This window comes from Salmo salar, chromosome 18, assembly GCF_965601325.2.
Source record: "Salmo salar chromosome 18, fSalSal1, whole genome shotgun sequence".
Classification (NCBI taxonomy): Eukaryota; Metazoa; Chordata; class Actinopteri; order Salmoniformes; family Salmonidae; genus Salmo; species Salmo salar.
The window spans coordinates 76,677,414-76,704,496 of record NC_138308.1 but is presented as its reverse complement, the minus strand read 5'-3'; the positions used below and the strand labels follow the sequence as shown (position 1 = coordinate 76,704,496).

Below are 27,083 nucleotides of genomic sequence, written 5' to 3'. Positions count from 1 at the left end.
GTTTTCATCAGAAGAGGAAAGGTTGCAAATGTGTTCTCTATTTCCAGTAAGTACTACTACACAAAATTGTATATGGCTTTAACAGTAGAACACCAGGTACAATATAGGGAAAAATCTGAAGAGATGCTGAGAAAATAAAGTGGAGTTACTTCTAAGTTATCATCTCCAACATTGTGACTTTTCATTATACAGCTTTGCTTTTTTGTGGATTGCGGCCTATACATTCATATCAGTTGTGGTTCCTCCACTGTATTCACCGTTCCTTATTTCTACTGGGGAGTGCGTTTCTGCTTGCCGTCGGAATGTCCAAGCCTATGTACAGTTTTGAATACATGGACTTGGATTGTGATGACACTAATGAATGACAGTGGAAAGAAGGAAAGAAATTCCACAAATTAACTTTTAACAAGGCACACCTGTTAATTGAAATGCATTCCAGATGACTGACTCATGAAGCTGGTTGAGAGAATGCCAAGAGTGTGCAAAGCTGTCATCAAGGCAAAGGGTGGCTACTTTGAAGAATCTCAAATATGAGTAGGTGTGTCCAAACTTTTGACTGGTACTGTACATAAGAGAGTAATTTTGCATAATTCTGCACCTTTTGATAGTCGTATTTCAAATTTTGATCATCATGATTTAGAGACTTCAAAGAAAACAATTTGATAACTAGGATTTTTTAAATGATAGAATAACTTTGTTTTGTCAGATTTGACTCAAGATCAAATCAATTCAAATCATATTTTATTGGTCACGTACACATATTTAGCAGACATTATTGCGGGTGTAGCGAAATGGTTATGTTCCTAGCTCCAACAGGGCAGTAGTACATAACAATTCACAACACTACACAAAAATCTAAAAGTAAAGGAATGGAATTTAGAGATAGATAAATATTAGGACAAGCAATGTCGGAGTGGCATTGACTAAAATACTGTAGAATAAACCAGTATGTAAACATTATTACAGTGACTAGAGTTCCATTATTAAAGTGACCGGAGATTCCATGTCTATGCATATAGGGCAGCAGTCTCTAAGGTGCAGGGTTGAGTAACCGGGTGGTAGCCGGTCTGTGTGGGTGGACCATTTCAGGTTGTCAGTGATGTGTACGCCGAGGAACTTGATGCGTTCCACCTTCTCCACTGTGGTCCCGTCAATGTGGATAGGGGCGTACTCCCTCTGCTGTTTCCTGAAGTCCATGATCAGCTCATTCAGTCATGGGTGAACAGGGAGTACAGGAGGGGGCTGAGCCCTCACCCTTGTAGGTCCACTGTGTTGAGCATCAGTGAAGTGGAGGTGTTGTTTCCTGCCTTCACCACCTGAGCTTAATGATGAGTTTGGAGGGTACTAGGGTGTTGAAGGCTGAGCTATAGTCAATGAACAGCATTCTTATTTAGGTATTGAAGTTGGTCTAAAGTGTCAGGTAAGGTGGAGGTGATATGATCCTTAACTAGCCTCTCAAAGCATAATGACAGAAGTGAGTGCTACGGGGCGATAGTCATTTATTTCAGTTATCTTTGCTTTCTTGGGTACAGGAACAATGGTAGACATCTTGAAGCAAGTGGGGAGAGCAGACTGGGATAGGGAGAGATGGAATATGTCCATAAAAACACTCCAGCCAGCTGGTCTGTGCATGCTGAGGACGTGGCTAGGGATGCTGTCTGTTCTGGTAGCCTTGTGAGGGTTAACACGGAGAACGAGAGCCCACAGTCCTTGGGAGCGGACCGCATCAGTGGCACTGTGTTATTCTTAAAGCGGGCGAAGGTGTGTAGCTGGTCTGGGAGCAAGACGCCGGTGTTCGGGAGCAAGACATCAGTGTTCATGACGAGGCTAGTTTTCCCTTTGTAGTCCGTGATTGTCTGTAGACCCTGCCACATACGTCTCGTGTCTGAGCCACTGAACTGCGATTCCACTTTGTCTCTGTACTGACGTTTTGCCTGTTTGTGTTAACCTTTTTGCAGGCAGTCGTGTTCCTTTGCGGAATGTATTAGTAATTGGGACGGTATAGTATCGTTTTGACGAATGTATTTACGTTTTGAGAAGGCAACTTCATTTTGAAAATGCATTTCCTGTTTTGCAGAAGGCCACAGAGTTACGTGTCTTGAGAACACCATTTTGAAAATCAACAGCATTGATTTAACAAAGCTTTCACGCAATTGAGAAAAACTGTAAAGGTCCTGATGATTCCAGGGAATTTGAAACAAAAACTATAGCAACCCATCTATGATTACCAAAAATGCAGCTCTCTCACGGAGCCGTCAGATGTTTCAGTAAATTGCATCACCTCTGCAAATTCACCTGTTATGTACAAATGTGCTTTTTTCAAATCATTGGGTATGGTTCAGTGACGTGAATGAGAGTTCACTGGAGCGTGTGTGTGTGTGTGTGTGTGTGTGTGTGTGTGTGTATGCGTATCGGCGCCTGTGTGTGTGTGGTGCAAAGCATAGTCATTGCAGTCAGGTCGGTCGGCTTTTACATCCCTATACCTCTGAGGATGAGACTGCAAGCTCCACTGAATCCTCCACTCCTCCGCCCGGCCAAAGCTAACTCACCTCATCTCCTCATACGCTGTCTGCATCCCAAATGGCACCATATTCCCTATTTTGGGCTGCCCAATAAGGCTCTGATCAAAAGTAGTGCACTATATAGGGGAATAGGCGGTCATTTGGGACACAGGCACTGTCCATCCTGCTATAAATGGAACCTAAACCTGAGTGTCTGGACCCATAGGTCCCTTCCCTTCGTTAATATGTCCACTTCACCACCCGCCCGTATCCCTTCTTACCACATCAAAGATCTCAGCCTTTTATTCCAAATAACCCCGGGGAATGAAGAATGGAGAGAAAAAACGATGGACCAAATGGAGGCTTGATGTGTTCTCTTTTAGTTTTTCTCTTAGTCTATCTCTTCATTTGCCCTTTGCAGAGATGGCTAGGAACACTGTGAGTACAATTTCACCGTGGCATGGGAGATGGGAGGCTTTTCACCCCTCCTAGCTAATCAAAATTTCAATGGGACTCTTGCCCTATGCTATCTCACTTAAATGCATCAACTTGCCACACACTCCTAAAAAAAGGGTTCCAAAAGGGTTCTTTGGCTGCCCCCATAGGATAACCCTTTTTGGTTCCAGGGATAACCCTTTTTGGTTCCATGTAGAACCCTTTTGGGTTCCATGTAGATATTCTTTGGAAAGGGTCCTCATGGAACCCAAAAGGGTTCTACTTTGAACCAAAACGGTTCTACCTGGAACCAAAAAAGGGTTTTAAGATTCTAGATAACTCCTTTTTTTTCCTAAGAGTAGTCGGCGAACTTGCTAATGTTGAACCAACTCCTATATGCAGCCTGGAAATACTTCTGCCATGGCAACTTGTGTAGCTAAGGGGCAAGGTAGGTGTACCTGCGTTCCCCTCTTGACTAGAGTTCACTTTGAGAGGGAAATTCAGAACAACAGTCAAAGTGCTCGAACAGCGTGAGCTGTCTACAGGCTTCGCAGGGAGCCAACTAGGGAGAAAGATATTACGATGCTACATCTCGCCTCAACTCTTCACCTCCCTCCCTCATTTAGGCTTTTACGCGTCCCTCGGCGCCTTCTCTCTCTCCCTCCGCCAACCTTGTCTAGCGGCGTGTTCCTCCCCCCCATCATCTCTAGTGGAGTGACCTAGCTGCTTAGAGAAATCAGAGGCAGCGCTAGCCTGGCTCTCGCAAGAGTCCATAGACTTAAAAATCAATACTGCTCTTCTACTGACAGGTCTATTGTTGTCAATCCTCTCAAAAGTGAACAACTTATGGAGTCTCTATGGCATGTGTCATGCCATTATTATGCCATACATAATGGCATAATGAGACGGCGTTGTGAGACGGTCGTCTGCAGTGGTGTAAAGTACTTAAGTAAAAATACTTTAAAGTACCACTTAAGTCGTTTTTTGGGGTATCTGTACTTTACTATTTATATTTTTGACAACTTTTACTTCACTAAATTCATAAAGGAAATAATGTATTTTTTACTCTATACATTTTCCTTGACATCCAAAAGTGCTCGTTACATTTTGCTTAGCAGGACAGACAAAGCTAAGTCAAATTCACACACTTATAAACAGAACATCCCTGGTCATCCATATTGCCTCTGATCTGGTGGACTCACTAAACTTGCATGCTTCGTTTGTAAATTATGTCTAAATGTTGGAGTGTGCCCCTGGCTCTTGGCAAATTAAAAAAAAACAAGAAAATGGAGCCATCTGATTTGGATAATATAAGGAATTTGAATTGATTCATACTTTTACTTTTGATACTTAAATATATTTTAGCAATTGCATTTACTTTTGATACTTAAGTATATTTTAAACCAAATCATTTTAGACAAGTAGTATTTTACTGGGTGACTGACTTTTGCTTGAGTCATTTTCTATTAAGGTATCTTTACCTTTACTCAAGTATGACAGTTGGATACTTTTTCCACCATTGGTCCTCTGCCAATACAGTAGTTATACAAGTTGTCAAACCACATGTTACTGTATATAGGTGTTTCGTTTGTTGTTACTCAGTGTTGTAGCTTCTCCAGTGATCCACAATCCATCATAAAATAACTTAAATGAGCCACACCAAGTGGATTTGGTTGATACAGTACATAATCACTCAGCTATTTCTTGCTCCACAATGTTATGCTGTATGTATCCAAAAGTCAATTATCAATTATCAATACGAAACCCCCAGTTTTTGAGGGATGTCTTGGGTCATTTCACATATCTTCCATTTTCATCAGCCTTACATGGGTCAGGGAAATTGTGGTACCACTGAGAATGGGATTTATTATAATGTATTCCAGAGTACCAGAGGAAAGAGCGAGAAGAGAAGGATCATGGGGGCTCTCTCAATACAGGGCTCTCTAGGCATTAGCCATTCGACACGGTGGTCTTTGTGAATGGATAATCTCTCCATATGAAATTATGGGAAATGTTGAACCATAAAATCAGTTTCATGACTTTTATAAAATCCCCAAAAATGCTTGGTCAGTGATTAATTGAATTGGTCATTAACCTCTAAAAGACCAAATCTCCTTGTTAACTCCCATTCAGTTTCCACAAGTCAATATCCTATGTTTCTTTCCCCTAACATGTTCTAATTCAAAACAGAGCCCCACTTGTTTTGAGCCCCACATTTTTTGCTAAATGTTTTTTTATTTTGCCAGTAATACGTGTCACATATCAGTTTTAAAACAATGTAAAAAAAAGTGTAGTTTGGAAGGAATCAGCGGCTAGCTGCAAACATTGCAAAGCAATCACTAGCCTGCTATTCAGCGGAGTGGGTGTGTGGTCCCAATTGTGGGTTTAAGGGTCTCTTTTCCAAGCTTAAAATGATAAACATTCAACATTGGCCTTGCTATATATCCAGCATCATTTCTGCCATGCTCAAAACAACTGTTAATGCGGAGCTGGGAAATCTGACTTCAGTGAGTGCAAGACAACTGGGAACTCGGGGAAAAAACTAGCTCCGACTGGGAAAATACTTTTTGAACGGTCATCCAACTCCGAATTGTAAGTCGGGAACTCAGGCCTCTTTCTAGAGCTATGACCTGAATATCATTGACGTCATCATGATTCAACCTTGTTTTTCAGAGTTCCCAGTTGATTTGAAAGCACCATAAATCCAGAGAGTGCTAGACTTTGATGATAAAGTTTGATGAAAGAATTGTCCCACGAAGGACCACCGCGCCACCTTCATGTTCAAGTGAGCACAGCACAACAAGGTGAGTCCAAAAATGTCTTGTATGCTGCTGCATAAATTATGTAATAGGCCAGAGAGATATGTATACTGTGGCTAAGAAAGTAATACTAACTGTATGTTGTGTAGTAAACTGTTTGCAGCCCATGTGCCTCACCTAATAATTTGGTTTATTTACCCCTCTTAATTTCACCTACTGTTCTTACTTGGTGGTGCACATGTGGCCTGTAACCTGTTTAATAGAAATGCAATCATTGAATATTGTAAGATCTTTCATTGTCTGCTTATATGCCCCCTTCATTTATCCTACTGTTCTGACTTGGTGTACAGGGAGAACACTGTAAGAACGGCCCATGATCTGAATTATATCGCTGTACATTTCAAAGGTGCTGAACAAATAGTTAAACTGACTACGTCCGTCCTAGCGCGCACATTCATTTCTTAATCGAAATTGCAGATTGCCTTGTATCTGCTTGTCGTTCCCTTATGGCATAGTTAGTACATCTCAATTATCAGTAAAAAACACATTTGTTTAAGCAAGTCAGCCATATCAGCTATGTTTTTTTAAAGGCAGTAAATGAGGCTGAATGAATTGTTTTGCTGCCAGACAAGGCTCCGCTGATAGCCAGGTGTAGCAGTGGTAAGGTGTTGGGACTGCTGTTGGGACTCTGCTGTTGGGACAGCTTTATGTAGGCCCGTTAGTCACCATTATAGGGCCATTAATGTATTGTTTAGTGTTGTATTGTGTAGTGGCTTTGCTGGCATGCATTCCCCAAAAAATGTTTTAGTTTGCCCCCTAAGATGTACATGCTAAAATTGCCACGGGTCATCTGTATCGAGTATAAAGTCAAAACTTTATTAAAAAGCTGACATGAAAACTTCCCCAAGTCTGCTGTTTTATGCTGGAATGAGGTGCAGCCTACTGTGCTTTATCCATAGGGAACCCGGTGTACTGGTGGGTGTTTTTCTCATCACCGTCACTATGAGAAAGTCAAAAAAACTGTGTGATTGACATTGACTGAAAAAATGGAGGGCCTTATTGTATCTACTGTATAACAAACAGTGGCATCCCTGGAGGAAGTATAGTTTCACTGACAACAAGCTCTGACCTAGGCGTTGCCGTTGTGGCAACATCTCCCTTAAGTCAGTATAGTCTGGGACCGTATGGCTGGTTGGTGACATCACAGAGTATTATATGGCCCATACGCCATTAGCCACAGGGTTTTGTATGCTACTTTTTAAATGTAATCCTTTACACTTACTAGTTATCCATCCAAAATTGTAATCAGTAGCGTAACTCTTGGATTACCCAAACTCAGAACGTGATCTGATTACTTTCAGTTACTTTTGGATAACTATCACCTTGAGAGGCATTAGAAGAAGACAAAAAGGATCCATCAAATGCATCATCATGGTGGTCTCTGACTTGTGGTCAGACTTGCTCAGGTGGAACAAACTTAAACCTGCGCCTTTTTTTCGATTCTGAATTGAATGTCATTGAGAAAACAGAATGGTGTCATAATGTATTTTTTCGCAAATATCCTTTCTGAATTTAAATGTAATCCAAGAAGTAATCTAGTTTTTCTAAAGTATCTTCATTAGCTGCTACATTAGGCTTGTGTGAGAGAGAGGTGTGTGTGTAAAGTGAGCAAGGTGAGGAGCTAATGACTAGGGCTGTCATGTGCTTTTTACTGAGCAGTGGCTTCCGTCTGGCCACTCTACCATAAAGGCCGGATTGGTGGAGTGCTGCAGAGATGGTTGTCCTTCTGGAAGGTTATCCCATCTACACAGAGGAACTCTGGAGCTCTGTCAAAGTGACCATTGAATTATTGGTCACCTCCCTGACCTGACCAAGGCCCTTCTTGCCAAATTGCTCAGTTTGGCTGGGCAGCCAGCTCTAGGAAATGTCTAGATGTTTCCAAACTTCTTCCATTTAAGAATGATGGAGGCCACCGTGTTCTTGGGGAGCTTCAATGCTGCAGAAATGTTTTGGTACCCGAATCAAATCAAATTTTATTGGTCACATACACATGGTTAGCAGATGTGAATGCGAGTCTAGTGAAATGCTTGTGCTTCTAGTTCTGACAGTGCAGTAATATCTAATAAGAAATCTAACAATTTCACAACAACTACCTAATACGCACAAATGTAAAGGGATGGAATATGTACATATAAATATATGGCCGAGCGGCATAGGCAAGATGCAATAGATGGTATAAAATACAGTATATACATGAGATGAGCAATGTGAGATATGTAAACATTATTAAAGTTGCATTTTTTAAGGTGAATAGTGATCAATTTATTAAAGTGGCTAATGATTTGAGTCTGTATGTAAGCAGCAGCCTCTCTGTGTTAGGGATGGTGGTTAACAGTCTGATGACCTTGAGATAGAAGATGTTTTTCAGTCTCTCGGTCTCAGCTTTGATGAACCTGTACTGACCTCATCTCCTGTATGGTAGAGGGGTAAACAGGCAGTGGCTCGGGTGGTTGTTGTCCTTGTGGATCTTTTTTGCCTTCCTGTGACATCGGGTGCTGTAGGTGTCCTGGAGGGCAGGTAGTTTTTTCCCGGTGATACGTTGTGCAGACCGCACCGCCCTCTGGAGAGCCTTGTGGTTGAGGGTGGTGCAGTTGCCATACAGCACGACAGGATGCTCTCAATTGTGTATCTGTAATGGTTTGTGAGGGTTTTAGGTGAAAAGCCACATTTCTTCAGCCTCCTGAGGTTGAAGAGGTGCCTTTGCGCTTTCTTCACCACACTGCCTGTGTGGGTGGACCATTTCAGTTTGTCCGTGATGTGTACGCCGAGGAACTTAAAACTTTCCACCTTCTCCACTGCTGTCCCGTCGATGTGGATAGGGGGGTGCTCCCTCTGCTATTTCCTGAAGTCCACAATCTTCTCCTTTGTTTTGTTGACGTTGAGTGAGAGGTTGTTTTCCTGACACCACACTGAGGGCTCTCACCTCCTCCCTGTAGACTGTCTCGTCGTTGTTGGTAATCAAGCCCACTACTGTTGTCATCTGCAAACTTGATGATTGAGTTGGAGGTGTGCATGGCCACGCAGTCATGGGGGAACAGGCAGTATAGGAGGGGCTGAGCACGCACCCTTGTGGGGCCCCAGTGTTGAGGATCACCGAAGTGGATATGTTGTTTCCTACCTTCACGACCTGGGGGCGACCTGTCAGAAAGTCCAGGACCTAATTGCACAGGGCGGGGTTGAGACCCAGGGCCTCAAGCTTAATGATGAGCTTGGAGGGTACTATGGTTTTGAATGCTGAGCTGTAGTCAATGAACAGAATTCTTACATAGGTATTCCTCTTGTCTAGATGGGATAGGACAGTGTGCAGTGTGATGGCGATTGCATCGTCTGTGGACCTGTTGGGGCGGTATGCAAACTGAAGTTGGTCTAGGGTGGCAGAGATACCCTTCTCCAGATCTGTGCATCGACACAACCCTGTCTCAGAGCTCTACAGACAATTCCTTCTACCTACATGGCTTGGTTTTTGCTCTGACAAGCACTGTCATCATGGGACCTTATATAAACGTGTGTGACTTACCAAATCATGTCCAATCAATTGAATTTACCAAAACTGGACTCCAATCAAGTTGTAGTAACATCTCAAGGATGATCAATGGAAACAGTATGCACCTGACCTCAATTTTGAGTCTCATAGCAAAGGGTCTAAATACTTATTTATTTATACATTTGCAAACATTTCTAAAAACCTGTTTTCGCTTTGTCATTATGGAGTATTGTGCGTAGAATGATGAGGAAAACAATTAATTTAATCAATTTCATAATAAGGCTGTAACATAAAATGGGGAGAAGGGGTCTGAATAATTTACGAATGTACTGTTTACTGGAATGTCACTGACTCATATGTTGTTTCTATTGTATGTCCTTCTGTATTGGATGAGAAGATGACGATGGAACATCAATGTTACATAGTTTTCAACATTCCAGTAAAAGTCAAAGCTTTCTAGCGAAATTGGAGGGCAGCTGGTATCAAACTCGGTATGTCACACTCCGATCTAAGATGAGGAGTCAACAACCATCAACAGAGACCCGGATGTTTTTTGCTTATTTAGCAAATTTTATAAAAGTCTTTGAACAAAGTTCACTTTGACCAGGACATCAGCAAAGCGCATGACGAACCCATTTTGCTACAGTTGGACCGACACAATTGAAACTGTGTCATATACACATATCCCTAAGGTATCACGTTATATAGAGGGTTGTTCTGGTGGGTAAAGGTATAGTCTAGCTTTTATACAAACCTTATACCACTCACTCCCAATGCCCCATCTGTTCCCATCAGGCTGACTTTGTAAAAGCTAAAACACAGGCTGCAAGTGACATAACATTTGGAAGGTGACACTTCCAACTGTGTGTCTGGGGGAAAAAATCATTTTCCAGCGAGGGAATTAAGGCATCATCTCACATTAATATGAACCAGTTTAGGACAATTCCCTCTACTCTTCCACTATCACAATACTTAAGATGTCCTTGTCCACTGTAGCACGAGCACACGGTCGTATATCCTTCTATACCCCGTATTTGGCCGATCTTAGCAGACATAGATTGATTTTATACAGAGGGTGTGCAGTTACCTTTTGTCTCTTCCGAAGAGTGAAGTTCTTCCACAGGAGCAGACCGAGTTGTGTCAGGAGACCCATTATGCCTTATCCAGGCAATATCCTGCCAAAGCGTCGTTATGGCAACCCCCACTTAATAGACCCTAAATGGAATAAAGGCAAGGTTTTTGTTTTAATACAGAGGACAAGCGCATCATAAGGGAACGCCACTAATCACCCACTTCTTTTTTCATCTTCAACGTAGAAATGCTACCAAAAAGAATTTACAGAAACTTGTTACAATTGGAGCCCTCCATGATTCACCAAACCATATTTTGAAAATGGAAGAAAAGTACTTAAGCAAATGTTTTCATTTTAGTCTCCTCCATCTCCACCAACTGAAGTTTGTTGTAAAGATTTTTTTTCTATTAATAGTGTTAAAAACTGTGTAAAATTAACAGCTGTACAGAAAGACTAATGTGAAGGCCAAATTACAGAGGAGGAACTAATTGATGCAATTAAAGCCTTTAAGTCTGGGGAAACTCCAGGGCTGGATGGAATACCAGTTGAGGTATATCAAACATTTTTTCGATGTACTCAGAGATCCGTTATTAGTGTGTTTTAACCACACCAATAAAAATGGTAGACTGATTTTACTATTACTGAAACGGGACCCAGGTGGTAAATATACTGCTCAAAAAAATAAAGGGAACACTTAAACAACAGAATGTAACTCCAAGTCAATCACACTTCTGTGAAATCAAACTGTCCACTTAGGAAGCAACACTGATTGACAATAAATTGCACATGCTGTTGTGCAAATGGAATAGACAACAGGTGGAAATTATAGGCAATAAGCAAGACACCCCCAATAAAGGAGTGGTTCTGCAGGTGGAGACCACAGACCACTTCTCAGTTCCTATGCTTCCTGGCTGATGTTTTGGTCACTTTTGAATGCTGGCGGTGCTTTCACTCTAGTGGTAGCATGAGACGGAGTCTACAACCCACACAAGTGGCTCAGGTAGTGCAGCTCATCCAGGATGGCACATCAATGCGAGCTGTGGCAAGAAGGTTTGCTGTGTCTGTCAGTGTAGTGTCCAGAGCATGGAGGTGATACCAGGAGACAGGCCAGTACATCAGGAGACGTGGAGGAGGCCGTAGGAGGGCAACAGGAGGAGCAGGAGGAGCACTGCCAGAGCCCTGCAAAATGACCTCCAGCAGGCCACAAATGTGCATGTGTCTGCTCAAACGGTCAGAAACAGACTCCATGAGGGTGGTATGAGGGCCCGACGTCCACAGGTGGGGGTTGTGCTTACAGCCCAACACCGTGCAGGACGTTTGGCATTTGCCAGAGAACACCAAGATTGGCAAATTCGCCACTGGCGCACTGTGCTCTTCACAGATGAAAGCAGGTTCACACTGAGCACGTGACAGATGTGACAGAGTCTGGAGACGCCGTGGAGAACGTTCTGCTGCCTGCAACATCCTCCAGCATGACCGGTTTGGCGGTGGGTCAGTCATGGTGTGGGGTGGCATTTCTTTGGGGGGGCCGCACAGCCCTCCATGTGCTCGCCAGAGGTAGCCTGACTGCCATTAGGTACCGAGATGAGATCCTCAGATCCCTTGTGAGACCATATGCTGGTGCGGTTGGCCCTGGGTTCCTCCTAATGCAAGACAATGCTAGACCTCATGTGTCTGGAGTGTGTCAGCAGTTCCTGCAAGAGGAAGGCATTGATGCTATGGACTGGCCCGCCCGTTCCCCAGACCTGAATCCAATTGAGCACATCTGGGACATCATGTCTCGCTCCATCCACCAACGCCACGTTGCACCACAGACTGTCCAGGAGTTGGCGGATGCTTTAGTCCAGGTCTGGGGGGAGATCCCTCAGGAGACCATCCGCCACCTCATCAGGAGCATGCCCAGGCGTTGTAGGGAGGCCATACAGGCACGTGGAGGCCACACACACTACAGAGCCTCATTTTGACTTGTTTTAAGGACATTACATCAAAGTTGGATGAGCCTGTAGTGTGGTTTTCCACTTTAATTTTGATTGTGACTCCAAATCCAGACCTCCATGGGTTGATAAATTGGATTTCCATTGGTTATTTTTGTGTGATTTTGTTGTCAGCACATTGAACTATGTCAAGAAAAAAGTATTTAATAAGATTATTTCTTTCATTCAGATCTAGGATGTGTTATTTTAGTGTTCCCTTTATTTTTTGGAGCAGTGTATAAATATCCAGTCCAGCTTAAAAACTAGAGGCCCCTTACAATTCGGTGTTGTGATGCAATATTTATAGCAAAAATGCATAGAACAGTGAATTAAAAAGGTATTGTCTGATATTATTCATCCTAATCAGACAGGCGTTCTACATGGACGATACATTGGAGATCATATAACACAAGTACTGGAAACAATAAAACATTATGAAAAATCTAGGAAATCAGGCCAGGTATTAATAAGCTCATTTTGAAAAGGCCTTTGATAAAATACAACTAGAATTTGTATGTAAACACCTGGACTATTTTAATTTAGGAGAATCTCTCATAGGCCTACAACGGGGCAGAGTTATGTATAGGAGCCTGCGGGGTAATAGAATAAATAATGGCTACTTCTCAGAAAGTATTAAACTGTCAAGAGGAGTGAAACAAGGCTGTCTACTATTGGCATATCTATTTATTATGGTTATCTAAATGGTAGCTATTAAAATTAGATCCAACAATAATATCAAGGGCTAGAAATCACAGGGCTTAAAAACATAGGTATCATTGTACACTGACTAATCCACAATTTTGATCCCAGCAACACCTCATAGAGGATCTAGATAATTAGTCTAACCTGTCAGGATTACAACGAACTATGATAAGTGTATCATGTTATGTACTGGATTGCTAAAAAATACTACTTTTACATTACCATGTAGTTTACCAATAAAGTGGTCTGACGGTGAAGTGGACATAATCTGTATTCAAATCCCGAAAGAAAGAGATGATCTCACTATGATACATTCTAATAGAAAGTTAACAAAAATAGATAAGATCTTGCCACCATTGAAAGGTAAATACCTGTCTATTTGTGTGGAAAAATCACCCTGATTAATTCTTTTGTCAAATCCAAGTTTATCCATTTACTTATGGCCCTGCCTACACTGAACGACTTGTTTTTTAAATGATATGAGCAAAAATATTCCACTTTATTTGGAAGGGCAAGCTAGCCAAAATTAAATGGGCCTATTTATATAATGAATATGGAGGACTGAAACGATTAAATATTGAAGTATTGAACCTCTCACTAAAGGCATCAGTCATACAAAGGTTGTACTTAAATCGAAACTGGTTTTCCAGCAGATTAGTAAGAATGGCTCACCCATTGTTCAAAAATAGCCTTTTTCCCTTTATTGAGATGACAACCTCTCACTTTTGGTTATTTGAAAATGAAATAACTATTTTTAAAACAAGCCATAGAAAGCTGGTCGCAGTTTCAGTTTAATCCACCAGAAAAGACAGAACAAATATCTATGGAAATGTCTGCTCAATCAAAAATTACAACCAACTCATTGCAGCATTACTGGAAAAAATGGAGGCAAGTGGAAGAACGTCGGCCCTACATTAAGACCAAAATTTGTTAATTAAAGAAAATTGTGATAAATTAAAAATAATTCAAATTTAATTTAATAAGGACCCAAAAATTGACAGATGCACCATACAGGTTGCAAAATAGTTGGGAAGAGACTTTCGATGTGCTGATACCATGGCACATGGTTTATGATCATTAAATCACTTGTTTTGGTACACCCCATATGTAGCTTATTTTTGGTCGCAGGTTCAGGAATGGCTTTGCAACATTTACCTGGAGCTAACTTTGCAAATAGCACTGCTGGGGGACTTTAAAAGCCATAGTCAAATGACCAATAATATAATACTTTACTCCTAGTAAAATTGTCAATCTTTAATTTACAATCTGTAGATACTATGAGAATAGAAAGGTTTAGGACCCAGGTAAAACATATATGGCAAATAGAAATCAAAACTGGATGGTTTTCAGTGATAGATGGGAGGGGTTGAGGGTAGCTGAAGGGTGGGACTAAAAGCAAACCAAAAAAGATAGCTAACATAAAATATACGGTGTCCATAAAATGTATATAGTATGTATAAACTGAAAGTAGAAGCCTAAGTATTGTTGTCAATTAGTTTTCTCCAATTAGGGGAGGGGAAGTCGGGTTAGTGGATTGATAGAACCTTACAAGCTACCTGCAATATTAAAGCTGATCTAACATAGAATCAATCGCAACACTCCAGCTACTTATTAAATGATACAAATTCATTGCTTGTAGGGTACATTCTTTGTACATGCATCCACAGGGAAGTCATTATGAAGAATAAAATGTGCATTACATTCCAAATAATTCTGTCTAAAGATAAGAGGCAGCTATTTATTTCATATGTAGTATTTACAGTATATTCATTGTTTGCCAAGTATGTTTTATTCATTGTTGAAAGGGGCAATCTGGGATTAGTAAAGAGCTGAGGGATTGGGTTTGATACACCACTCTCAAATTAATAGACAGAGCTATGGATGCAAGAACAGACCATACTGTGCATTATGTCAAAATTATAGTTTTAACCATGTTTTGAAGCTATAGAGTGTTTGTTTAGAATTGCACTGGTATAAAGAGTGGAATACAACTTGCTTATATTTTCAGTTCTGACGGGGTAAGACAGTTGAACTAAGCTCATGAGGAATATATTCCTCATTAACCAACTGCTATAGGCTATAATATCATTGATTTAAAATGCCAAAAAAGAACGTAGCAATCCCAGATGGTTGCCCATATCTAAAATGTACCGTTACGATATGGGAATTCTAGGCACAAACTGTCATGGTTCTACCTGTCACCAGAGGGCGGCAGAGGCCGTCCTAGAGACATTACAGACACTCAGGTGTGTCCTATTTACTCATTATGATTTCCCTGAAGAGGTGTGTTTTCTGTTGTCCTCTGCAGAAGCTTGAGTTTGTTTACCATGTGCGTTCGTTTCATGGTTGAGTTTGAGACGTAGTGTTTGTTGTTTTTAAGTTTACTGTGATCCTGTGGCTACCGTTTCTCAGTAAAGTATTATGTTTATCCTTAACCATTCCTCGTCTGGTCTGTTCTCTGCACCTGGGTCCAACCTCACCATGTCACACAAACCAGTTGTATGATAATTGATGGCCAACAAATCAACATAGATACATTTTTTTCTGTTCGTTTTCTTTTTCCCGATTTCAGGCGTTACTAAAAGGATTTATGAAACATTTTAGTGGCCTTGGCACACTGATTAAACAGATAATAAACATAGATTGATATATAATGGCATTTTACACTCATCGTGACCTTTATTAAAAACTCAATAATTGCACAACGGAAAGGCCCTTAACTTGTAGATTTTGGGTCCATCATTGACATGCTGTCACCTTTTCCTGCATTCTATTATGGTTACATTAGACATCACCACTGCTTTTCTAAACCAAATAATACATTTAACCTGATGACTTACCATCTCAATAATGTACCTAATCAACTCTCACTTAATTTTGGTAGTACTACCACTACAGTACACAAGATCTGGTCCAGGGCATTGGTGAACGTGAAGGAACACGCACTAACGCCCTGGACCAGAGCTAACACTTCACCAGACATCAGACACTGTATTTATAAATCATAGGCCATATAGATTGACGTTAAGCTAGGATAGCTACAGTATGTGTATAGTATGCCGTTTTAAGCTACTTTGAGATACTGTAACTTTATGTCCTGCATAAAGACTTGTAGGACTTTAGGAGTAGAAGGTTAGGATAGAGGATTTGCGTTTTAGCCTGAGGGAAAGCCCAGGACCATTATTTTGCTTTTAACTATCCATTTCCTCTTCCTTCCATTTTCACCCTGTGTCTTTACATTATTTACAGCTAGGCCTACTTCATAGATGTTTTATTTACTGTCATGGGGAAGTTGAGGTTAGTGTACATCCAGTTTTCCAAATCCATTAGCGTTAAACGACTGTTACCTCTAAGTAACAGACAAAAGACAGACTAAACCAAACCTGTAAACTCTAACTTGTTAGGAGTCTTGTTAGGTCTATGGATTTGATCTGGAAAGGTACTATTAACTATGTCCTACTTTTTTCTACTCATACCATTTATGCAGAAATGAGGAAACGCATACATACATCTTATACCATACTATATACAGACGTAGGAGAGATGGTTGCAACATAGGAATAGGCATCAACAGCTACCTGGAAGTGGATCACTGAGGTTAATAAATCTTTTGAAATATTACCATAACATGTATTTTTTTTTGTACCCCAAGAAAAATGTCAATACAGACTAAACAAAAAGTCAGCCGCACACTACAATCTCACGGGTTTTCCATAAAAACATTTTCTCCTAGTGACAGAGGGAACACTTCTGAATAATTGAAATATGTTGCTGTGCCACAAGACATCTCAATGGTGTCATTAGTTCCAAAGAGCCAAGAACAGAGCGCAGAGCGAGGCAGAGGAAAGAGAAAAAGAAAATAACAGGCATGTAGTATGAGATAAAAGTGCTGATGCATGCCTGGCATTTGGGGACTTACTAAATCAGAGTGCATTATTTCAACTCCCGCAATGATGGAACGTGTAAACAGATATTTTGTCATCCGATCGGAGGGCAGAGAATGTTCCACCCTTTCCAAAGAGCAAATGCCCCCCCTTCTCCATCTTTCTTTCTTTCTACTCCCTCTCCTCTTCTTCTTGCCCCTCCATCTATCCCTGTTTTTCTTTATCCCCCTCTATTACAAGCTCTATTTATATGTGGGAATCATAAAAGTCTCTGAGGCAGGTTCAAGGGGATGGCTTATGGCAAAGTTCATTTTAATTAGTGCCTAAGGGGAGAGGTGAATTGCTGGGTCACGCAAGTATACTGTATCATTACCAGCTTTTCCCGAGAAATCACTCCCTGGTAGACACATCAGTATCCAACACATTCCTCTCTAAATATTGTGCTATTTGAGTTGACATTGATGAGGTCTTCATTCATTAAGTTATATTAATAAGGGAAACTATAGCTCACATTCAAAGATGAATTAACCTTGGTAAAAGGTATTTTCAGGCCAGCTTTATAAACCTACATATCTCGTCAGTGGCAGAAGTACTGCTTTATAAGTGATCATTATTGTGATAGAAGCAGGACATCCTACTCAAAACGATCCGTCAGGAAGATGTAGGCTTACATGTACACATTGTCTACACTCAAGGTAATAACCCTGTAGATTTACATGGGTATAGATCAGTGGAGGCTGCTGAGGGCAGGACGGCTCATAAAAATGGCCAGAACAGAGCAAATGGAATGACATCAAACACATGGAAACCATGTATTTGATACCATTCCACTCCATTATTTGATACCATTACCACGAGCCCTTCTTTAACCTGTCTCCCCCATTCTTCTACACTGATTGAAGTAGATTTAACAAGTGACATCAATAAGGGATTATACTGTAGCTTTCACCTAGATTCACCTGGTCGGTCTATTTCATGGAAAGAGGTGTCCTTAATGTTTTGTACACTCAGTGTATATCAGATTAAAACAAGAAAACAAAGAACATCAGCATGGCAGTATTTGGCAGGTGCTTCTGACTAATCATCTAACCAAATGTAAAACAAATGAGTCCAGAGAAAGTAACTTGAACATCTAGGCCTGCCTATGCCTGCAGCATTTGTTTATCCCAGTATGTTTGCATAATGAAAAAAGTCATATGACAATAACTACAAACAAAAACACATGCACTACCGGTCAAAAGTTTTAGAACACCTCATTCAAGGGTTTTTCTTTATTATTTCAATTTTCTACATTGTAGAATAATAGTGAAGACATCCGAAGTATGAAATAACACATATGGAATCATGTAGTAACCATAAAAGTGTTAAACAGATCAAAATAAATTTGATATTTTTCAAAGTAGCCACCCTTTGTCTTGATGACAGCTTTGCACACTTGGCATTTTCACAACCAGCTTCATGAGGTAGTGACCTTGAATGCATTTCAATTAACAGGTGTGCCTTAATTTGTGGAATTTCTTTCCTTCTAAATGCGTTTGAGCCAATCAGTTGTGTTGTGACAAGGTAGGGGGTATACAGAAGATAGCCCTATTTGGTAAAATACCAAGTCCATATTATGACAAGAACAGCTCAAATAAGGAAAGAGAAATGACAGTCCATCATTATTTTAAAATATGAAGGTCAGTCAATACGGAAAATGTCAAGAACTTTTGAAGTTTCTTCAAGTGCAGTCGCAAAAAACCATCAAGCACTATGATGAAACTGGCTCACAGGAATGGAAGACCCAGAGTTACCTCTGCTGCAGAGGATAAGTTCATGAGAGTTACCAGCCTCAGAAATTGCAGCCCAAATAAATGCTTCACAGAGTTCAAGTAACAGACACATCTCAACATCAACTGTTCACTCTGGATAAGAGCGTCTGCTAAATGACTAAAATGTAAAATGTAAATGTGAGACTGCGTGAATCAGGCCTTCATGGTCGAATTGCTGCAAAGAAACCACTACTAAAGGACACCAATAAGAAGAGCCTTGCTTGGGCCAAGAAACACGAGCAATGGACATTAGACTGGAGGAAATATGTCCTTTGGTCTGGAGTACAAATTAAAGATTTTTGGTTCCAAACGCCATGTCTTTGTGAGACGTACTTAACCAGCATGGCTACCACAGCATTCTGCTGTGATACATCATCCCATCTGGTTTGTACTTAGTGGGACTATCATTTGTTTTTCAACAGGACAATTACCCAACACACCACCAGACTGTGTAAGGGCTATTTGACCAAGAAGGAGAGTGATGGAGTGCTGCATCAGATGACCTGGCCTCCACGACCTCAACCAAATTGAGATGGTTTGGGATGAGTCGCACCGCAGAGTGAAGGAAAAGCAGCCAACAAGTACTAAGCATATGTGGGAACTCCTTCAGGACTGTTGGAAAATCATTCCTGGTGAAGCTGGTTGAGAGAACGCCAAGAGTGTGGAAAGCCGTCATCAAGGCAAAGGGTAGCTATTTGAAGAATCTCAAATATAAAATATATTTTTATTTGTTTTTACACTTTTTTGGTTACTACATGATTCCATATGTGTTATTTCATAGTTTTGATGTCTTCACTATTTTTCCACAATGTAGAAAATAGTAAAAATAAAGAAAAATCCTTTAATGAGTAAGTGTTCTAAATCTTTTGACCTATAGTGTATAGTAACAAAAACAAGTGTTGCCTTGGTTACTGTAGACAACCATCACATTTAACATATATTTTATGTGCCATTGCAGGAGGTGAACTCTGCACAATAACACATCACATTCCAGAATCACCAGACCACTAACCAAAAAAGCCTAGGCACTGCATAGTAAAAAACCAAAAAATCTATAAACCTAAAAGTGGACTTAAACCTGCATTGTCACAGACAGTTTGGTAACTAAACCTTTACAAAGCCAGAGTAGATTATACCACCAACAGTGCATTGAAGGAGGGCCAAGGGCCTTCTGCGCACTCCTTGATGCTACTTCCCTCCAGAATAACTCTTAAACACCCCAAACTAATCCCCCTGAACATCTGTGCTTTAAAACATGGCCATGGAATGGTCCCTTCAAGGTATTGTCGCCCCTCTTTCGGCCAAGCTATTCCTGAACAGCTGGCAAGGGTTATTCAGGACCAGGTTGAAACACTTACAAAATTTTGCAACATGAATTATTGCCTCTGATCTGGCATACTCACTAAACACACATTCTTTGTTTGTAAATGATGCCTGAGTGTTGGAGTAGGCTCCTGGCTATCCGTAAACAAATACAAAAAAATCAAGAAAATGGTGCCATCTGGTTTACTTAATATAAGGAATTTGAAATGATTTATACTTTAACTTTTGATACTTAAGTATATTTAAAACCAAATACTTTGACTTTTACTCAAGTAATATTTTACTGAGTGACTTTCACTTTTATTTGAGTCATTTTCTATTAAGGTATCTTTTCATTTACTCAAGTATGACAATTGGGTTCTTTTTCCACCACTGGTGAGTTGACTGAGAAGATTCTTATTAACAGAAACTTAAATGCTGTTCAATATCTACATTCGCATTATTAAAGGCTGTAGCTATTGTATAAAAAAGGCTGCATATTGTGTGGCCCTCACAAAGTACAACGTGTTTATTTTATATAAATACATTTAGCTCAGGCTCCTGACATCCACAGCCTTCAGAAACTCAGTGTGCACTAGGTAATGTATTTGTCTCTGCTTTACTTGAATATTTCATTACGCTCTACACAGACATCATTGGGTAAAAAAAAAGCCCTGACATAACCAGAAACCTATGTTATAAAAAATGCATAAGGTAATTTCCTATTTATAAAACGCACGCTCAAGATGGGGCCTCAAATGGTCGTCTTGAAAGGTTTGCCTCTGCATCGGAGCAGTTATGCTGTACAGCCTGTTTGATTTCTCTATGTAGAAACAATTACATGCAATGTGGCTCAATGGAATGTTATTTGCTCGCAGCTGAAGAGGCATGACCCTGTAAATTGTAGTGTTTTACAGTAAGTATTCTGAAGCATGTAGTGTTGCATTTTCATGTATTCAGCTAATGAGGACAAAATGAATCTCGACACTCACTAATATTAAAAGGATAGTTCACACAAATTGCAAAATTACATTGGTTTCCTTCCATTTGGAGACAGTGGCCAGGTAAACAAAACAAAATATGGATTGATGTCTAACCTTGTACATAGACTGATTTCAGGGTAGGGAAATCAATATGCCATTTTGTAATTTGGGTGAACTATCCCTTTAGTTCAATCAACTTTGTGTATACTTCAGCAATACAACTGTTTTATACAACCAGTATGACCTTGATTAAGTAATATTGAAGTCGTAAATAGTGTCATGACGACGTCATTGCAACCAGTTTCATACTTCCTCCACTGATTCTGTACAATGGCTTTAACTCAACATGTTATTGAATTCAGAAAAATTTAACCAACTGCATTAATAAAGCCATTGTGTTACATGCTGACCAGACCGGACACGACGCGTGCGCGAGCGTTGCAAAATACATTTAGAAATCTATTTTATTCAATTATTGCACCCACACTGCGCGCGCGCCAACGAGCGGCTGCGTTGCCAAGGGCTAAAATAGAAGGCATTCCTATTTCTGAAGCAGATCGCGCTGCAAGTCCTGCCTCTCCCATCTCCTCATTGGTTTATAGAAGCAGGTACCCACGTGCCATCTCCTCATTGATTATACCCACGAGGGTGATTGAAAGATTAAATGTTTTGCTGGTTGTCGTGGTAATACTATGAAAGTGTAGATGCCAATCACCATATAAGTTCAAAGATGAATAAGCCTGGAAGGAGGAGAGATGACTAGAAACGATTCGGTTGACCGTTTTATGTGTGGATTAATTGTCGGAGTAGAGGACCTTGTGCATTTCAGGTAAAATAACAACTCAATGTTTATATCCCAGGACAAATTAGCTAGCAACAGCAAGCTAGCTAAATAGGACAAATTAGCTAGCAAGTGCAAGCTAACTAGCTAAATTGCCATACATGTTTGATGCTTTTAGACCTGTCCCCAAATTAATGTCATTGGTTCAGAGTTTGTTTTGATATTTTAACCTGCGTGTCGTGATCGCGTTTGGTGTATGGGGACAAAATACATTTATGCACATTAGCGCACGATGGCGCACGTTTGGGTTCCGTGTTATGTGTGTGTTAAAGATGCAATCTGGAAATGGCACATCCATGTCTGGACTTTAAATTGAATGATATATAAGCCATTGATTCTTGAACAATATAACTTGTACCCCATCGCAACCTAAATATAAGCTTATTTTCTCTGGGGTATGTGGGACGTGACTGTCCCACCTGCGGTACACACTATTCAACAGCCAGTGAAATAGCAGGGCGCCAAATTCAAAACAACAAAAATCTCATAATTCAAATTTCTCAAACAATCAACTATTTTACACCATTTTAAAGATAAACTTCTCGTTAATCCAACCACATTGTCCGATTTCAAAAAGGCTTTACGGCGAAAGCATAGCATTCGATTATGTTAGGGCATCACCTTGACAAGAAAAACCACACAGCCATTTTCCAAGCAAGGAGAGGCGTCACAAAAACCAGAAATACAGCTAAAATAAATCACTAACCTTTGATGATCTTCATCAGATGGCACTCATAGGACTTCATGTTACACAATACATGTATGTTTTGCTCGATAAAGTTCATATTTATATCCAAAAACCCCATTTTACATTGGCGTGTAATGTTCAGAAATGTTTTGCCTCCCAAAACTTCCAGTGAATGAGCACATCAATTTACAGAAATACTCATAAACTTTGATAAAATATTAAACTGTAATTCAAAGAATTATAGATACACTTCTCCTTAATGCAACCGCTGTGTCAGATTTCAAAAAAACTTTACAGCGAAAGCACACTTTGCAATAATCTGAGTACAGCGTTCAGACACGAAACCAAACCTGCCATTTTGTGGAGTCAATAAAACTCAGAAATAATATTATAAATATTCACTTACCTTTGATGATCTTCATCAGAATGCACTCCCAGGAATCCCAGGTCCACAATAAATGTTTGTTTTGTTCGATAAAGTCCATAATTTATGTCCAAATACCTAATTTTTGTTTGCACGTTCAGTCCACTTCTCCAAATGCAGGAAGCGCGCGAAAATGTCATGACGAAAAGTCAAAAAAAGTTATATTTACGTTCGTAGAAATATGTCAAACGATGTATAGCATCGATCTTTAGGATGTTTTTAACATAAATCTTCAGTAATATTCCAACCAGACAATTCCAATGTCTTCAGAAAAGAAAAGGAACACAGCTCACACTCACGTGAGGGCGCGCCTCTTGAGCTCATGTCATTTCCTCATTCATCAACTTCCAGGCCCTCTTGTTCGCTCTATATTCACAGTAGAGGCATGAAACAACGTTCTAAAGACTGTTGACATCTAGTGGAAGCCTTAGGAAGTGCAAAATGAACCCTAAGTCACTGTGTACTGGATAGGGAATCACTTGAAAAACTACAAGCCTCAGATTTCCACACTTCCTGGTTGGATTTTTCTCCGTTTTTTGCCTGCCATATGAGTTCTGTTATACTCACAGACATCATTCAGTTTTAGAAACTTCAGAGTGTTTTCAATCCAAATCTACTAATAATATGCATATCCTACCTTCTGAGCCTGAGTAGCAGGCAATTTAATTTGGGCACGCCTTTCATCCGGACGTCAAAATACTGCCCCCTACCCTACAGAAGTTAATTCTTTGTAAAAAAATAATGATATTGTAAACAAACTCTGTATAGCTTGAAAAGATGGATAAAATTAACATTTGAATGTCATGGATGGTCAGTTCTTGCATCCATATCCATCCAGATGTGTATGATTTGGAGTGTGTTTACATGACTGCTTTGTTGTTCCAGATTGCCCCTTTTTTTGTGAACAATTGTTTTTTATTGGGTCGCAAGGGCAATGAAATCATAAAAAATAACATTACACTTTTCCCCCTTTTTTAATTTTTAATTTCTTTACTTACACACCCTCCCACCCAGATTGCCCCTTTTAAGTTTTGAAAACTTGACAACAAAACTGTTTGTGAAATGTTGAAAATGGGTCACTGCAAAGACAGAAACTCTTCTTGAACTAAGGCTATTTAGATGTTCAAAGCGCCATGTTATTAGCATCAATCAACTACAGTAGAGTCATATTAATCTGGTGCATATTACGCAGTCGTTTGCTGCTAATTAGCCACATTAGAACCAACTTATTGCATTTTTCCCGAAATTAGAGAAGACATTAAGCTAATACATGCCAATCAAGCTGACTTTTGCTTCTAAATGTTTGTGTTCTTCACTTATTACCACTTTTGCTGAAGGTAAGCATGAAGTATTAAGTAGACAACCAGCTTGTCCAAAGCAAATAGATCATAGCAAAGCATGTGGTATCGCCAAAAGTAGGTGCTTATATATTGGCCTGACCTTTACCCCAACAGAATACTCACTCAAACTCTTCCTGTCTCGTCACGTGCACGGGTAAACACATGACATGAGACTGTCATTTTATTACATCCTTATCAAGGAATCCTATTGCCTTTATCTCCACACCAGCAATACAACAGGGTTTTGGTAAATCATTTTGTTCAGCGTTATGACACTACTACATAAAAGGCTGAAGTCCAATCTGATCGCTATGTTTTTTTATTTACCCATCTACCTCCCCACCTGTTAAAGTCACACTCCATCATTTGTGCATGCTGTTCAAAAAGTGTAAACAATAAATCTCATGACAAGGAAATTACTGAAGAAAATTGTAAGAAATGACCGATGCCTCATTTAAAGTCACACGAAGCTGCTGGTATTAAAGCCACTAATGATGATCATTGCATTATGTAGCCATGGAAAACATGACAATACAGTGACTCAGCCAAAATACTGACCCAGCCATAGCCCCATGAGGAAACTAGCTAGCAACTATAACAAAGGGAAAGGGGGATACCTAGTCAGTTGTACGACTGAATGTGTTCAACTGAAATGTGTCTTTCGCTTTTAACCCAACACCTCTGAATCAAAGAGGTGCGGGGGGCTGCCATAATTGACATCCATGTCTTTGGCGCCCGTGGAACAGTGGGTTAACTGCCTTGCTCAGTGGCAGAACGACAGATTTTTACCTTGTCAGCTGGGGGATTCGATCCAGCAACCTTTCGGTTACTGGCCCAATGCTCTAACCACTAGGCTACAACAACAACCCACAGCATCGCATGAGACCTTGCTACAGTATGTAAAATGTACATAAAAACACACAAAAACACATTTGGTAACTGGTACAAAATGACGCTTAGAGTTACTTGTTTTCATGAATCCCAAAGACAAGCATGTTATAGTATATTACAGTGTAACTATATAGTTATCATGTACTTTCTATGTAAACAAGCTACCTGTTCATTTCTGTATCGTAAAGTGTTACCAAAAATCTATTGATGAGCAACTTACCTCCTAGCTCTTTAGACTATAATTATTCTCAGCACATATTTAGGAGTCCCCAGATGAAATTGACCCAGTGTAAACTCCAAACGTAGTCACCCTCTTCCCTCTGAGGCTGCTCTCTCTCTCTCTATCCCTTCTCTACTTCCCTGTCTCTATCCCCTTTTATCTAGCACTATAAAGTATGCAAATGACTTCTACAGGGACTGCCATGGCAACAGTACTCAGGTAATAGGTGATGAGGTACAGTAGTGTGCAGATATACCTTACACAACATACTCCCTTTAGCTCAACTTGGGAGCACGTGTTGACTCTAGTCTTATCTTAATTGGCTGAGGTAAAAATCAAGGGGGAGGGATGTCATGGCCTTGAGTAGATCATACGTTCTCATAACTCAAGTCTTAAAATGTATTGTAACCGCATCGTAATACATTATACTTGTAGGCTTTAGGTCAAGCGTTACCGAAGATCTTTTATTGTCTAAGCTAAACAGAGAAACAAATCATTTGACTATGTTTCTGAGGATTGATGGCTAGGTGTGGAAATAAGGTTCAATGATGTGTCACTATAGAATGGTCCTGGTCTCCCCTGTCTGTAATCTGATTCGTTATGATGTAAAAGGCTGAACTGATCCTGTATCAGCATTCCTTCTCTGAGACGCTCGATACAGACGGCCCCTGGACTTCAAAAGTATTCTCTTACAAGACTAGCTGCATACTGAATTACATCCTGTGGTCACCAGATCTTCAACAAAGCATTAGAAATTCAAACCCAAAATTTAACTTAATATTTATTATTCAAATATTATTTTATAAAGGGAACAGATGGGAACAAGCAGAGCATATTTAGAAACAGCCAAGTTATTGATATTGATGATGCTGTTGATGATCAACTTGTGGATGCATCACAGGGAGCCTGTTAAGTGCATTTTCTGTTGAGTTTTATGGGAACTATATAATTTGGTAACAACGGGATAAGGGTTTACTGCTTTCAGTGATAAACTATAATACCAACGGTGCATTGAGGGGGACATAATTATGTATATTAGGAGGATGTTTACTATGGGAGCAGCCAGGAAACAAACAGGAAACGCATCATTGCAGCCATATGAGAATGTTTAGTATTCGATAAGCATGGCCTAATGGCCCACCAGCCACTGACACTTTTTACCAGTGTTTGGCAGGTAGTCTGGTGCTTATTTCAGACCCTGCATTAAGTTTTATGTTGATTCTACGTAATCTTATCTATGTTATGTAGATTTTAAAATGTATATTTTTATTCATAATGTATCAGGTGCTTCAGTTCCGCTCCTTACACCAATACATTCCCAAATGTTCGTCTAAATCATACAGTATGTAATAAAATTTCAAGAGCACCCATATGTTGGATATTCATCATTTAATACTTGTTTAATATTTAATGGATAACACATAGAGAGGGGATATTCATGACAGAAGACCAACTCCATTACGAAACTCTAAATGAGGGAAAGTGACCTCGGTCTAGTAAGTTTATCAACTCTGCGATGATCTCTTGAGCGCACTTCAAAACGTTTCTATTCCATATGCTAGCTCAGGGGGTTTCAGCTGCTAGTCCTAGTGGTGTTGGAGCGCAGTCTCAATCAAAAATATTCACACCTATAACGCCCAGGTGAGACCTCCGCTGCCCAAGTAATTGCTTCAATTAATTAAGTGTTGGGGCTCACAGGCAACCAGCAGACAC

At 40.2% G+C, this 27,083-nt stretch overlaps 1 protein-coding gene across 2 annotated transcripts in view; it reads right to left on the bottom strand.

Moving 5' to 3' along the window:
- Positions 1–25,604, bottom strand: part of LOC106577627 (phospholipid-transporting ATPase ABCA1) — a 229,420-nt gene extending 203,816 nt beyond the window's left edge. For both annotated transcript variants that reach the window (XM_014155904.3, XM_014155905.3), the window contains exons 1-2: positions 25,371–25,604; positions 10,327–10,454 (exon numbers count right to left, since the gene is read on the bottom strand). In XM_014155904.3, the coding sequence (XP_014011379.3) occupies positions 10,327–10,392 (66 nt within the window). In that variant the 5' untranslated portion in view covers positions 10,393–10,454; positions 25,371–25,604. The remainder of the gene's footprint in view (positions 1–10,326; positions 10,455–25,370) is intronic.
- Positions 25,605–27,083: the final 1,479 nt, after the last annotated feature.